Raw genomic sequence first — 13,908 nt, forward strand, 5'->3', positions numbered from 1 at the left:
GGATTTGATCAAGGGACTCCATAGGGCTCTTATTTCCCCTAAAGGCAAGGCAACCACAGCAGGTTCAAGTACACGGAGGGTGAGACAGACCTTCCCCTGTGAGCCAGCATTTAGACACCTCCTCCTCTGAGGACATCAGGTAGGCATCTGACAGCTTTCAGAGAACCCCTAAGGGGCCTCTCCTGAGCGCCAGAGCAGCTGGGCCCCAAAGAGCCCCTGTGGTGGCCAAATTCATTCCAGGGTTTGGCTGAAGGGCAAAGCAAATAAACCCTGATCGCTGGTCACACACTGTCACGTCCCGAGGGTGCAGGGGTACCGAGGGGGGCCAAGATATCTTGGGAAGCCAGGCGCCAATTGGAAAGACTGCTCAGCACGTAGCTCTGTACAGCCTGCACCCGAGAGTCGAGCAGAGAGGCTGGGCGGAGGCTCCAGGGAAGGGAAGGCAGGACGTGTATTTTCCTGGTGAATTTCATCCCATTTGGCCTGGTCCCTGCTGTGACATGTATTGACCTCAAAAGGACTGGCCATCCCAGTCTTGGCATCACTGGAGAACTTAAGCCCTGGAATGAGCAGTTCTTAATAAAAAGTCCTTCTATATGACCCTGCACTCAAAAAATGATGAACTGATGGAAAAAGGGAAAGGCTTTTCTTCTGCTTTATTGAATAAACAATATTCTAGAAGGGAGGGAGGGATGGGGACAAAGTCATTCTTCTAATCAGATTTCCCCCAGAGCCCCGCCCGCAGGGGGTTGAATTCCTAGTTCCAGGGGTCCCCCTCAAGGCCGCCAGAGCAGGTATTTGGGGCCACATCAGCACCCCCAGAAGTGAATCCGAAAGGAGCTGAAAGAAAGAATTCCATTAGCCACCTCGAGCCTGCAGTTGTAAAGCCCCCTCTGATTTCTGGGTTCACACCTCTTGTGTCCCTTTCTCTGAGTGATGGCCAGTTTGCAGCTCTCCCAAGCCAACTCAAAGCCTCCTTTGAGCAGCTCTAGAATGCAAAGGCTGTCCGAACCTTGTGGTGCTGGAACCAGTGGAAAGAAACGGGAGAGATTCAAAGAAAAAACTCAAGGCAGACAGGATTCCAGCTCCAGTCATGTGCTGGGCTGTTATGGAGGAAGAGGAATTACCTCGGTTGGGGCGGGGGGTGGTCCAAGTGTGGATCCTCTTTTAGAGAGTCTGACCAGGCTAAGCCCTCTGGCAGCCATGTTGGGATGGAGGGCCCTCTGCTCTGGCCAGGCAGTTGGAAAAGGGCTGGACACCTGCCTGGAGCTGGCCAATCAGATTCTCTGAGAATTTGGAGCCAGAGCTGAGGGACATTCACTGAGCCAAATAGACATAAACTTGGCCGCTGTGGAGGCCACATTTGGCCTCACGTCTGACAAAGCAGAGATGGCTGGTTGCACGTAAAGCAAAGTGCAGAGTTGCTGAGGACAGAGGCAGAGACTCTGGGCCCCCAACCAGGTGCTCTCTGAGGTCTAGCTGTCTTTGTTTTTTTTTGAGTGGTTTGTTAAACCATTTTGAGTGGGCACTCTTCCTTGCTACCAAAATCACCTAGACTGAAGACCAAGGGCAGAAAGGGCCCAGGAGTAGCAGACACAGGCAAACAGATGCAGCTCAGTGCGAGAAGATTGCCCTGAAAGGGCTGTTCCTCATGAAACGGGCTGCCTTCAGCGGTGGTATGTTTCCCACAACTGGAAGGACCCAAATAAGACTGTTAAATACAGCCAGTATGGAGACGGCCGATTGTCTCAAAGGAGTTTGGACAGCTAACGACCATTAAGGCCCCCTTCCGCCTGATGGAAAGTTTGGAAATGCTTGAGCTCTTCTCTGAGCTCTATCACCAGCATCTTCATCCCTGCCACTCCCCCCCACATTTCCATGCCAATCCCCAGCTCCCAGTGACCACTGGAGGTTGTGGTGGCACAGCAGCAGGACCAACGGGGGCAAAGGCAACTCCCCAGGTCAGTCCTGGAGCCCAGCGGGCTTTGCGTTGGCTGTAGAGGGACCGCGCCTGAAGTCTGGACCACCCACGTCGTTTGCAAAGCCTGGAATGCAATCTCCCCTTTGCCTTTTGAAACCCCACTCCCTGTCTCTTTCCAGGTTACCTCATTTCTCAGAAGCTCCAGTTTTGCTGATTCTGAAAGAATCTGCGAATTGCCCTGGAAACTCATGACCTCACTGGGAAAACCAAGGTGTCCCATTGGCTGAGGGAGACTGTGGGGGGGGGCTTCTTGTCCCCCACTATGCTGGGCATCCCCCCCTCACTCCAGAACACCTTACTTCATGAAGTCCGGAGATCTGGCCATCGCGTGTTCAAACTCTGAGAAAGGCAGCATGTTGTCATTGTCCAGATCTGACTCATTCAGGACCTGGACAGGGGTGCAGAAGCAGCGAGAGAATCAGAAATGGAGATGGGGTGCAGGCGTGGGGGGCAATCAGCACATGCTGAGAGCTACCGTGAGCCAAGCTCTCTCTGGGTGCTCAGCGTCCCTGGAATCCCCTGGGAGGCAGGTGCTCTCTCCCTGCCCCAGACAAGGACATGGAGGTGCAGAGAGATGAGGTCATGTGCGTGGCTGTCTGGGACCTTGTGGGCTGGTCTCATCATGGGAAGAGTCCTCTTGGTGCCTCCAGGACAAACTTGGCAGTGAGAACGGGTGTGGGGTGATGGACAGGGTGACATTTCACCCAGTCACAGGCAGGGGCTCTGCACTGCAAGGGGCTCAGTCAGGGTGGGGAGGCAGCGATGAGCCCTCATGGTTTTATCTGCTCCTACTTCCCATCCAGACCAAAATGTTCTCATGGTCTTAGGACAAATGGGTCCATGGTTGTCTTCATGTCCTGCCGTATTTTGGACTGTCACTCTAGGACACCTGGGCGTTGTGCTGGTGTAGGAGAGGGGATGTTGGGAAGTGTGCACCTGAGGCTGACCTGCTGTTGGCCCACCTGCCTGCAGTGGCTGCAGTGTTGCTGGGAGGGCCCCTTGAGGTGGGCTACTGGAGACCCAGGAAGGGAGTCATGATCCTGGAGGAAGGACAGAAAATTGGGAGTAGTTGCTTCTAGTGAGCACCCATCCCTCAGTGCCCCTCACCCTGCCTGCCATCAAGAGGCTTCAGGTGATGGCGGGGCCCACGCCAGCCACCGTCCCGCGGCCCAGGGCACACACGTGGCTGCTGAGGTCGGTCAGCAGGTCCTCTGACGCCTCGTCTCTGTTGAGCAGTTGAAGGATGATCTCTACAGGTCCTCCTCGTCGATGAAGCCATTCTCATTAAAATCTGCAAAGAGGAGGCGGGGCATGAGAGGAAGGGTGAGAGGAAAGGGGCTTCCTCGGCCTCCAAGAGTCCTGGGGCCACGGCACCAGCCAGGACCTACAGACTCCTACCAGCCCCTGGGAGGCCCTGCAGAGCCCAACTATACCAGGTGGGCCTAGAACCTGGGACTCAGGGAGACCTGGGCAGGCCTAAGGGGTGGGGCTCAGCAACGGCAGGGCAGGCTGCAGGCAAAGGTGGTCCTTAATAATAATAATAATAGGCATTGGTTGGGTCTGTACTACCAGCTCAGACTTTTCCTGAGATCTTCACCTGTTTTAACTCACTGAATCTTCACAATTAACTTTTTATGAGTCTCACTTTACCAAAGGGAAACTGAGGCACAGAGGGTTTTCTGGTTTGTCCACACAGCCAGGAAGTGAAAGGGCTGGCATTCAGACCTGGCTAGGCTGGTCCCCGGCTCCCACATCTACCATGATGCTGTGGAAATTCCAACCCTGGAACTTACAGGTCAGTATATCTTTTGGTGGCTAGGAGGTGGGCAGCAAGGAGGAGTAGGAAGCAGCCTGACTTTGGAGCCAGAGGACCTGGGCACAAGTCCCTGCTCCTGTCACCCTGCATCAGGCACAGAGATGCACCAGGCTGGGTCGACTGTCAGGTGCCCGAGTGGCTTGGCTCCAGGAAGAGAGGAACAGGCATCCCAAGGACCCCAAGCGTTTCCAGATGGGCGTGTTCTTGTCTGGTTAGGGTTGGGGGTGTGAATGAGGAAGACTTCTTGGAAGAAGAGGCATCAGAGCAGCACTAAATGGGACTGCAGAGATGGCAATTGGAGGAGGTGTCAGGGTCAGGGTCACTGGGGACAGTGGCAGAGAAGGAACAATGCCAGGTGATCAGTTAGTTTTGAGGGGAGTGGAGGCTTGGGAGAAGGTCAGGGGTTGTCTGGAAGATGAGCCAAACTGCAAAGGGCCTTGAATGCCAGGATGACAATGGTACTGACATTCTTGACAGCCCTCCCCTGGGACACCCAACACAGTCCCTGAACCACTCATCAGCCCTGTAGTAAATGCAGTCAACTTAGGCAGGTACAATAATTACCACCATGACAAACAGAGGGGCCAGGCTATGGTCTAAGTGCTTTGTATTTCACTGCATTTAATTCTCATAACACAGATGCAGAAACTGAGACACACAGAGATTAAATAACCATGTTTACTTCCTTAATCTCATTTCAGCCTATTACCTCATCAATACACTGATGAATCCCAAATTTGTGTCTCCAGCCTGGGCTTCTCCCTGAACTCCAGGCTCATATATCCACCTGCGTTCCTGCCCTCTCTACCTGGAGGACTAACAGTTCTCTTAAACTCAACCTGTCCAAACCCAACTCCTGATACGCCCCCCTCCACCCTGGCCCCTAACCTGCAGCACTCAGAGCTGCCCCTTGGCGAATGGGTAACTCTACCCTTCCAGTCTCTTGGCCAGTCAGGTTGGAGTCATCCTTGATTGTCTTCTCCCTCTCAGGTCTAGCTCCAGAGGCAGTAAACACAGCCTGAGGTCTCCTCCTTACTGCACTGCCTCCACCCTGGTCCAGCCACCATCACAGCTCTCTAAGACCCCGCAGCAGCCTCCTAACCAGTTTCCCTGTTCTCAGTCTGCCCCCTTCAGTCTCTTCTCCACTCAGCAGCCAGAGTGGTCCTGTTCATCCTTCACAGCCTCCCATCTTAGCCAGAGGACAGCCCGGTCCCAACAGTGATCCCCGAGGTCCACCCTGCCCTCACTCTGCCTCTTTGCCATTCCTCCATCGGGCCAGGCACGCTCCTGCCTCAGGACCTTTGCACTGTGGTTCCCCCTTCCTGGAACACACTCACCCCAGAGTTCCTTTGGGTCTTTATTCAAATGCCAGCTTCCCCCAGGGCACTGCTCAGAACCTGTCTAAAATTACACTTCCTGTCCCTTTCTCCGCTTCGTTTTCTCCCAACACCTAAGACTACCTAACACACTATATGTTTCACTTGTCAGCTTGTTTATTTCCCTTCACCAGCACATAAATTCCACGAGGGCAGAAGGTTTTATCTTTTGGTCACTACTGTATTCCTGACTCCTAGAATAGTGCCTGGAACAGAGCAGGTGCTCAATGAATATTTGTTGAGTGAGTGAATGAATGAACCACCCAAGGTCACGCATTGGTAAGCGATGGAAACAAGAGGAAACCCAGGAAGTCTGACTCTATGGTCAGTCTATGCTCTCAATCACTCATAACTCTAAAACGTCCAATTTTTAGCTGGGCCCAGAGTGGAGGAGTGCATTTGCTGATGTCATAGGATCCTTCCGTGGTAGAGCCTAGACTTTTGTCTCTGTTTCCCCAGGAAGGGTATGGATGTGGAAGGTACAACTGAGCACTAACCCCTTAAGCAGGGGGCTCTCCCCTGCCTGAACGTTGATCAGCCAGAGGGGCCGGAGGCTAAGGCCCAAGATGTTCATCTGAGCTCTCCCTGCACAGCTCTGCTATGACACGCCATGGGTAATGGATCAGATCTGGTGGGGGGAGGTGCAGAGGGGCCAGCACTGGACTGGAGGGACTGGGGACTGGGTCCCCGCAGTGACATTGCACTGCTGATGAGAAGCTCTGCAGCCTCTCCCTGAGGCCCCGCATTGTCCCCAGGAGTCCTGCTGGCCCAGCTCCCATGTGCAGAGACTGCAGCAAAGCGACATGGCTTTGGTCCCAAGCCACCTGAAAACAGAATAATTCGCTGGAGTAAAATGTAGTCCTGGACAGTTCTCCTTCTTTGGTGGTGCAAGGGCAGAACAGCCTGGGAGAGGGCTGGGGGCAGGGAGCTCTAGGCGACTGGCCAGCCCGTGTGGCCTCAGCAGCCTCATGACCTGCATCCGGCCACTCTGGGGAGAGGAGGGTCTTCTTCTTGCTGTTTCCCAGCAACAAGGGAGATTAGAGAGCTGGTGGGCTCAGCCTTCATGTCCCCCCAAAAGCCTCTGACCATCATCATCCCAGTCTCTCTGTCATGTTATTCTTTGCAATTTACAAAGTACTTTCACAAAAATTAGCTCATTTGATGGAGTGAGGCAAGGCAGGCTTTCGCCACTGTTCCCACGGAACTGAGGTTGCCTCTTCGCCTCTCCCAGCCACTAGCATCCCTGTGTCAGATCCTGGGAAGGTTTGGGGAGATCCGCTGCAGGTGGTCCGGCTGAGGGTAATTCACAGCTGGTGGAAGCCGTGCTGACTGGAGCAGGAAAGTAGTGCTGGGATGCTGGTCTCTGACAGGTAGAAAGTCTCCCCAGAGGTGCTGAGAGAGGGGGATCGATCAGTTGGAGGCCAGGAGGTCCCTCAAAGCAGAAACTGGAGCCCAGTGGGTATGTCCTGGTAGGTGTGGCTGGCCTGCTGGACTTGACCGAGAGCCATTCACCCCTTCCTTCTTCCTAACAGAATTGCAATTCTTGTTCACGATGACACCATGTCCAGCTTAAAATACTCAACCTTCCAGTCTCCTTTGTGGCTATGCGTGACCATGTAACACAGTTCCAGCCAATGCAGTTATAGCCAAAGTTGCTGGGTGGAGCTTCCAAGAAAGTCTGTAAAAGAAGAGTAGACTTCGTCTGTGCCTTTGAACGTCCATTTTGTCCTTATCCCCTCTCACGTCCCTTTTTCTTCCTGCCTGGAATGACGAGATGCCTGTAGGCACAGAAAATATCTGGTGACTCTGAGGACAACAGTCCCATTAAAGACAGGAGATTAGGAGGCTTGAAGGAGCCAGGCCCTTGGTTGCTTCCGGGAGCCATTACCTCAGCTCTGCACTGCCTGAGTCCAGGATTTTTTTTTTTTAAACAGGGATGTTCTTACACATAACTAAGTGCAATCCTAACTGATACAGTAGGTCAGAGCAGTAGTTCTCAAACTCTGCTGCACCTTACAATCACCCAGGGAGGACTTCCCTGGTGGGGCAGTGGTTAAGAATCCGCCTGCCAATGCAGGGGATACGGGTTCAAGCCCTTGTCCGGGAAGATCCCACATGCCGCGGAGCAACGAAGCCCGTGTGCCACAACTACTGAGCCTGCGCTCTAGAGCCCGCAAGCCACAATTACTGAGCCCATGTGCCGCAACTACTGAAGCCTGTGTGCCTAAAGCCCGTGCTCTGCAACAAGAGAAGCCACCGCGATGAGAAGCCCGCGCACCGCAACGAAGAGTAGCCCCCGCTCGCCGCAACTAGAGAAAGCCTGCATGCAGCAACAAAGACCCAACACAGCCAGAAGTAAATAAATAAAGTAAATAAATTTTTATATATATATATATATATATATATATATATATAAAAGAATCACCCAGAGAGTTTTAGAAAAGCCCACCAACCAGGGCATACCCAACACCATTACATCAAATCTCTGCAGCTGGGACCCAAGCGACCATAGGCCTTAAAAACTCCAGGGGTAATCCCAGTGAACAGCCATGTGGGAGAACCAGTGGGTGAGAGCCATGCTTCTGAAACTTTAAGGTGCAGAGAAACCACCTGGGGGTCTTGTTAAAAGGCAGATTCTGATTCAGTAAGTGGAAGGTGAGACCTGAAATTCTGCATGTCTAGCAAGCTCTCTGGCAACGTTGATGCTGCTGGTACCTAGGCCACACTTGGTGTAATGAGGGGTTAGAACACTGAGTTAGGTCTTCAGACTTTGGCTAAGAACGATCATCAAGACCATCACCAACACCATCCTCTCCTTTCTTCCTCCTTCTCCTGACCCTTCTTTTTATTCCTCCTCTTCTTCCTTCACTGCTACCACGACCACCTCAATGTATAGAGCAGCCGTCACAGGCCAGGCACCAGGCCCATCTTTAATCTTGCTGACAGCTCTGTGAGGTAACAAATCCTCTGAGCCCGAAGAGAATTCAGATTTGCCCGAGTCTCGCCGATGAAGCCTTGGAGTTTATGAGTCCCCGGGCATCTATTCGCACTGCTGATTTGCATGAAGGCTCTGTGCTTTTTGTTTTTGTACTGGAGCTCAAGGAGGAAGGAAACTGCCCGAGGGGGCCCTGGAGAGAGGGCCGGGGGGAAGATACAGGGACAGTGTGGGGGACAGGGAGTGTCTGCTCCTCGATGTGACCCTGTCTGACTTTTCAGGAGGAAGGGCATTCTCCCCATTCCTGAGCTGAACACAGTTGAGCTCCTGAGGCTTGAACAGCAAGAGAACCTGCTACTCTTCTAAGTTCCCTGAAGGTTTGGGTGTTTTTGTTTGTTTAGCTCTAGACACCACGGAAAGACCGCGGAGGCAGACATCTTTTGGAACATCTGCCCAGCCTACTCTTTACCATTTCTGAGCAGCATCTCCACCCCCAGTGGTTGGTCTCTGGAGCCATGTTTATTTCTGTGACTCTGCTTCTTCTTGGTTGTGGTTTATAGGACAAGGTTGGTCCCCTAACCTAGGGGCAGCTGGATCCCTGGTTTGGCTGAGCCAATCAGCATCTCTTGAGAAAACAGAAGTGAGAAACAGAGATGCTTGTGGCTGGTCCGTCATAGTGAAGCCCAAAGGCCATGTGGAGGCCAGGGTGGTCATCTCTGGCCATAGGCACAGAGGCTTAAAACTCAGATCAGCAGAAAGAGGAGGCACATGGAGAGAAGCAGAGATGAGAGACCAGGCAGCAACAGAGAGAAAAGGAGGAAGCAGCTACCTCGCTTCCTGGCCACTTTCCAGCTGCAGCCTAGGCTCTCGGGAGGCCTGCTTCACTTCTACCATGGGTTCCACGCTGCTTATAGTGAACAAGCTCCAATGGCCTCCTCCCCCCATGATCTGCACCTCTTGGCGTTCACACTTTTGTATAATCCACATACCCCTCTTGTGTGGGTGGGCACTTAATTCTAAGCAGTGGAATTTGGCAACAGAGATGTCATTTCCTGATTACAATATGTTATATTGCCAGCAGACTGGCTCCAGAGACTCCCTAGCTGTCTTTCAAGAAGCAAGTGGCCATGTTGGAAGGCCCATGTGACGAGAAGCACAGGTCACCCTCTGGAAACTGAGGGCAGCCTCCAGTCAATAGCCAGAGAGAAGCCCGGGCTCTAAGCTCTGTAGACACAAGGAGATGAATTCTGCCAACAACTGGAGTGAGCTTGTAAGTAGATTCATCCCCCGTCAAGCATTCTCTAGACGAGCACGCAGGCCAGCCGCAGCCTTGTGAAACGCTAAGGCGAGGAACCGACTAAGTTGTGTCCAGACTCTTAACCCACAGAAACTGTGAGATTATAAATATGTGTCATCTGAAGCCACTAAGTTTGTAGTGACTTATTACACAGCGATGGTAAACTAATGTACTGCTGCTCTTCATCTGTTGTCTTTAAAAAAATTTATTTTATTTTATTTATTTATTTTTGGCTGTGTTGGGTCTTCGTTGCTGCACGCGGGCTTTCTCCAGTTGCGGCGAGCAGGGGCTACTCTTCATTGCGGTGCACGGGCTTCTCACTGCGGTGGCTTCTCTTGTTGCAGAGCACGGGCTCTAGGCACACGGGCTTCAGTAGCTGTGGCTCGCAGGCTCTAGAACGCAGGCTCAGTAGTTGTGGTGCACGGGCTTAGTTGCTCCACAGCATGTGGGATCTTCCCGGACCATGGCTCGAACCCGTGTCCCCTGCATTGGCAGGCAGATTCTTATCCACTGCGTCAGCAAGGAAGCCCCCATCTGATGCCTTTTACACAGGTAAATTCCTGTTACTTACAACCTGAAGAGAGCACGTAGCCTGGGCCAGCATTTTCCGCCCAGAAGAGCTGCTCTATCCAGGATAGTACTGACAGAAGACAGAAGAGGCTAGAGATAGCACAGCGTGTGCTCTGCGGCGGAAGGCCTGACAGAGGGTAGCACAGCTCGTGAACCAGAACTCCTTGAATACCTTGGAAACTCGCTGGGGACTCCCAGAAATACATGGGGTAAACAAGGAGGAAGACTAGTGGATGGGGGTGGGGACTACTAAGCCAACTGAATTGGGGTGTGTGATTTCACTTGTACTTACCCTGCCTGATGTTCATTGTAAATGTGTGTCATCAGATTGAGGATACTTGGGGCCATTATTTCTTCAAATATCTTTTCTGCCCTGTTCATTCTCTCCTCTCCTTCTGAGACTCCAGTTAAATATATGTTTGAACTTCCTGTTGTCCAGCACGTCCCTCAGGTTCTGTTCCTTTTTTCTCTTCATATTTTTTTCTCTGTGTTCTTCAGATTGGATTATATGTCTGTTGATCTCTATCTTCAGGTTTACTGACTCTTTCCTCTGTCATCTTGATTCTCCTGCTAAGCCCATCCAGCAGATTTTTAGTTCAGATATTTTATTTTTGAGTTCTGTATTTTCCATTTGATTCTTTCTTATAGTTTCTCTTTTTCTGCTGAGAATTCCTATCTTTCCATTCATCAGGAGCATATTTTCTCTTACATCATTGGGCATGATTATAATAACTGTTCAAAGACACTTATCAGCTAATTCCAATATCTGGGATGTTGGAATCAGTCCCCATTCTTGAGAATGAATCATTAAAAAAATTTAATATATTGAATGATTTTGGATTGTATCTTAGTCATTATAAATGCTTTATGTGGAAACTCTGGATTCTGTTATATTCTTCCAAAGAGTGCTGAATTTTTGATTCTACTGGGCAACTGATTGGACTTAAACTGCAAACCCTGTCACACAGGGACCTTGTTAAAATGCAGTGGCAGCTCAAATCTCCATTCAGTTCTTTTATCCTTACCTGAGTTGCTTTGAGTCTGCCCTGGTATATATGGTTTAGAGGTCAGAATGAGATTTGTTCATAGTTTTTACACAAAATTTGCCTCCCTTCTTCTGGATTTCTTTCATGGACTCTCCGCTCTTTTCACTTTTGAGGGGAAAAGTGCCCCAAACTCTCTGATTCTTCAAGTCAGAAAGAGATCAGGGTTTCTATCAGTCCATGATGCCACTTACTGAAGCTCACCTTCAGGCTAAAAAAGTAAAAAACTAAAAGGGGGAGAACCATTCAGTACCATTTCCTTTTTTCAAGTGTCAGCTCTGCTTCTGGTAGCTTTCTAGTGTCATCAGGTAGTTGATATTTATATTTCGTTTAGAGTTTATAGTAGCTATCTGCAGAAGTGACAGTATGGTAGGAGCTTACTCAGCTATTCTCAGCAGGGGAACCTGTGATTTCATTTGAGTTTACTGAATACTAAGCTTGAGAACATATCAGATACAAAAATATCATTAAGCCCTTTTTACAGATGGGAACACTGAGCTCTCATAGGTGCATCTGGTTTAAAAGTCCTCCACCCCATTCTATCCAACTCCACATGGGTGAGGCAGGAATAAGATGGTGTCCACCCTGTGGAGACAGAGGAGGAGCTGACAGAAAAAGAAGGCAGGTGAGATGCCAGACTACACAAACCTAAATGTACAAGTCCTTTGGGCCAAGGATTTGTCACGATGAGCCTGAAGCCTTGCATGTGGTCTGTCTGAAGGCTTTGTTTCTTTCCTTTTGGTCCCTTTTGAGAATTTCAGGGATCCTGGATGTGCTAAGTGTTCGTGAGGAAGGGTTCGTGAAACTGCTACAGAGCAGAACTTTAGCGGAGCCTTGTGGCTCCCAGACGAGATCAGAAACAAAAAATGCCATAGGACCTCAGAGATGATCTCAACCCCCTCATTTTTAAGATGAGGAACCTGAGGCCCTAAAAATTAAAATGATGTGTCCAAGGTTTCTTAGCTATTTAGTGGCTGAACTAGTTTCAGTGTTTAAATCTCTTAACTTCTTCAAAATAAACGTAACTCCTTCATACCCATATATAGTCCTGTCTTTCTCTCTCTCTCTCTCTCTGGCCTGCCCACACTACGGTCATGAAATATCAACACCGATGACTCCATTTGCCTCTGATGGCATGGAGGGGAAGTCATCAATCCGTGAGAGTAGTACTCCTCAACCGTTAAAAAAAGTCTACAGCACTTGAGAATCATAGTGCCCATGAATACTCAAGGAAACCCCAACTAATGTCATCACACCAATGCGTTGACGCCGATGGATTCCAGTTGCGGTATTTATTCCATGGCAATTGTCCCACCACTCGATCCCCACAGCACCCACCGTAAATGCGGAAGGCGTACTCGATCTTCAAGCTCGGGCAGGCCTGCTCGCTAAACACAGATGCCATGCCCCGCACATCCTCGAAGGAGAACGCATCGTTGTGGGAGAACACTCTGCAGATTCGGTCTCTGAAAGGGTTGACCTGTGGGTGGGGAGGAGGAAAAAGAGGAGGGAGGCTTATCCATGTCAGGTTCATGCCTCCCTGGGTCTTGTTAATCTATCAGAAGCACAGTGTCCTGGGTTTGAGAAGAAAACAATAACAGCAACCTAAATATTGGAGTAGATGTTGGGTCAATAAGCCGGGACCACGGACACGATGGAGGGTACCTGGGCTGAAGGACCACGCTTAACATCACTCTCCCCACTGTCATCTCCTGCACGTACATTCCACAGGCTCCTTTTTTGGTTGTTAAAAATGGCATAAAAATTGTTTATAATTCACTCTCCAGAGTTACCTACTATCAACATATTGATGTAGAAGTCAGACAGACCCAGGCTTCAGTCCTGGCTTCACTATTTCCTAGTGATTATTTTACATAATCTCCAGGGCCTGAGATTTCTCATCTACAGGATAGGGTGGGATAATACTATACCTACTTAGGAGGTTTGTTGTGAGGGTTAAATAGGATAGGTTTCAAATTGCACAATGACTAATAAGTAACACTCAACAGATGGTAGCTGTAAGTTGTTATATAACGTCTACAGATGTTATAATTTGTACAGCAATTTTCATTTTTCAACCAGCTCGTTCTCAAATTCGAGTCCCAAATGAGTAAGGGTCATGTGAGTTTAGAAACTCTGATTCCCCTAAATTGGGCCTGGCCAGGGTCATTCATGAGCGGTCCCTTCTGAGCTGGTACTACAATGTTCTAAGCAAACACCCCAGCCACTTCTCAACTCGTTCAGAGGCAGCTCACCAAGGTCACCTTGCTACTCTCCATCCAGGCCCCAGGAATGGGCAGGTGGGGTGGGCTGTGGGTTAGAAGGGATGGGCAGATCTAATGACAGTTAAAGTCACAGAACAAGCTTGGAAATATTTAAAAGTAGCAGGTCCATCTTTGGCATCCTCGTCTTCCTGCTTTCTGTGTCTCTAATCCACCCCCACCTGCTAAGATTCCTCGGCCCGCAATTGCTCAGGGGCCCAGCCCGTGCCTGCCCTAAACTCACCCTGCCTGCTGGCAGGCCTTACCAGATCCCAGCTCTGTTCTGGTGTCCAAAATGACCTCTGATCCCTCCCTTCTCACCAACCGAAATTCCTTTTCCTGAGATGCATCTCAGCTAAGGAAGCTATTTGATTCTGCGAATTCACACAGCAGTTCCTCAGTATTCCAAATTTTTAGTTAGTTGAAATGAATCTTTAGTTGATTTTTCTAGTCCCCTTTCACTGACAAGGTATTTCTTCAAGGCTCCAGGCTTCATGCAAGAGGACTAGTTCCACTGCACACACAGCCCTATCATCTCCCTCACTAAACCCCGTCCCCAGCCTCTCTGAGCCCCTGTCCTTGTCTGTCACTCCTTAGGGCTGCCCTAGCTTCAGCCAACACTTCGTTCT

At 50.3% G+C, this 13,908-nt stretch overlaps 2 protein-coding genes across 2 annotated transcripts in view; one reads left to right on the forward strand and one right to left on the reverse strand.

Moving 5' to 3' along the window:
• The window catches only part of SLC35F6 (solute carrier family 35 member F6), a 209,258-nt gene that overhangs the window by 44,765 nt on the left and 150,585 nt on the right, over positions 1 to 13,908 (forward strand). The gene's annotated exons all lie outside the window — the stretch shown is intronic.
• CIB4 (calcium and integrin binding family member 4) overlaps positions 810 to 13,908 on the reverse strand; it is a gene marked incomplete at its 3' end in the record, with an annotated part of 37,556 nt that continues 24,457 nt past the window's right edge. Inside the window, 5 exon segments of the mRNA XM_082852200.1 lie at positions 810 to 840; positions 2,281 to 2,369; positions 3,164 to 3,234; positions 3,237 to 3,272; positions 12,357 to 12,498. Coding sequence (XP_082708326.1) covers positions 810 to 840; positions 2,281 to 2,369; positions 3,164 to 3,234; positions 3,237 to 3,272; positions 12,357 to 12,498 — 369 coding nt within the window.

Source organism: Leucopleurus acutus (assembly GCF_964270905.1).
Source record: "Leucopleurus acutus genome assembly, chromosome: 12".
Classification (NCBI taxonomy): Eukaryota; Metazoa; Chordata; class Mammalia; order Artiodactyla; family Delphinidae; genus Leucopleurus; species Leucopleurus acutus.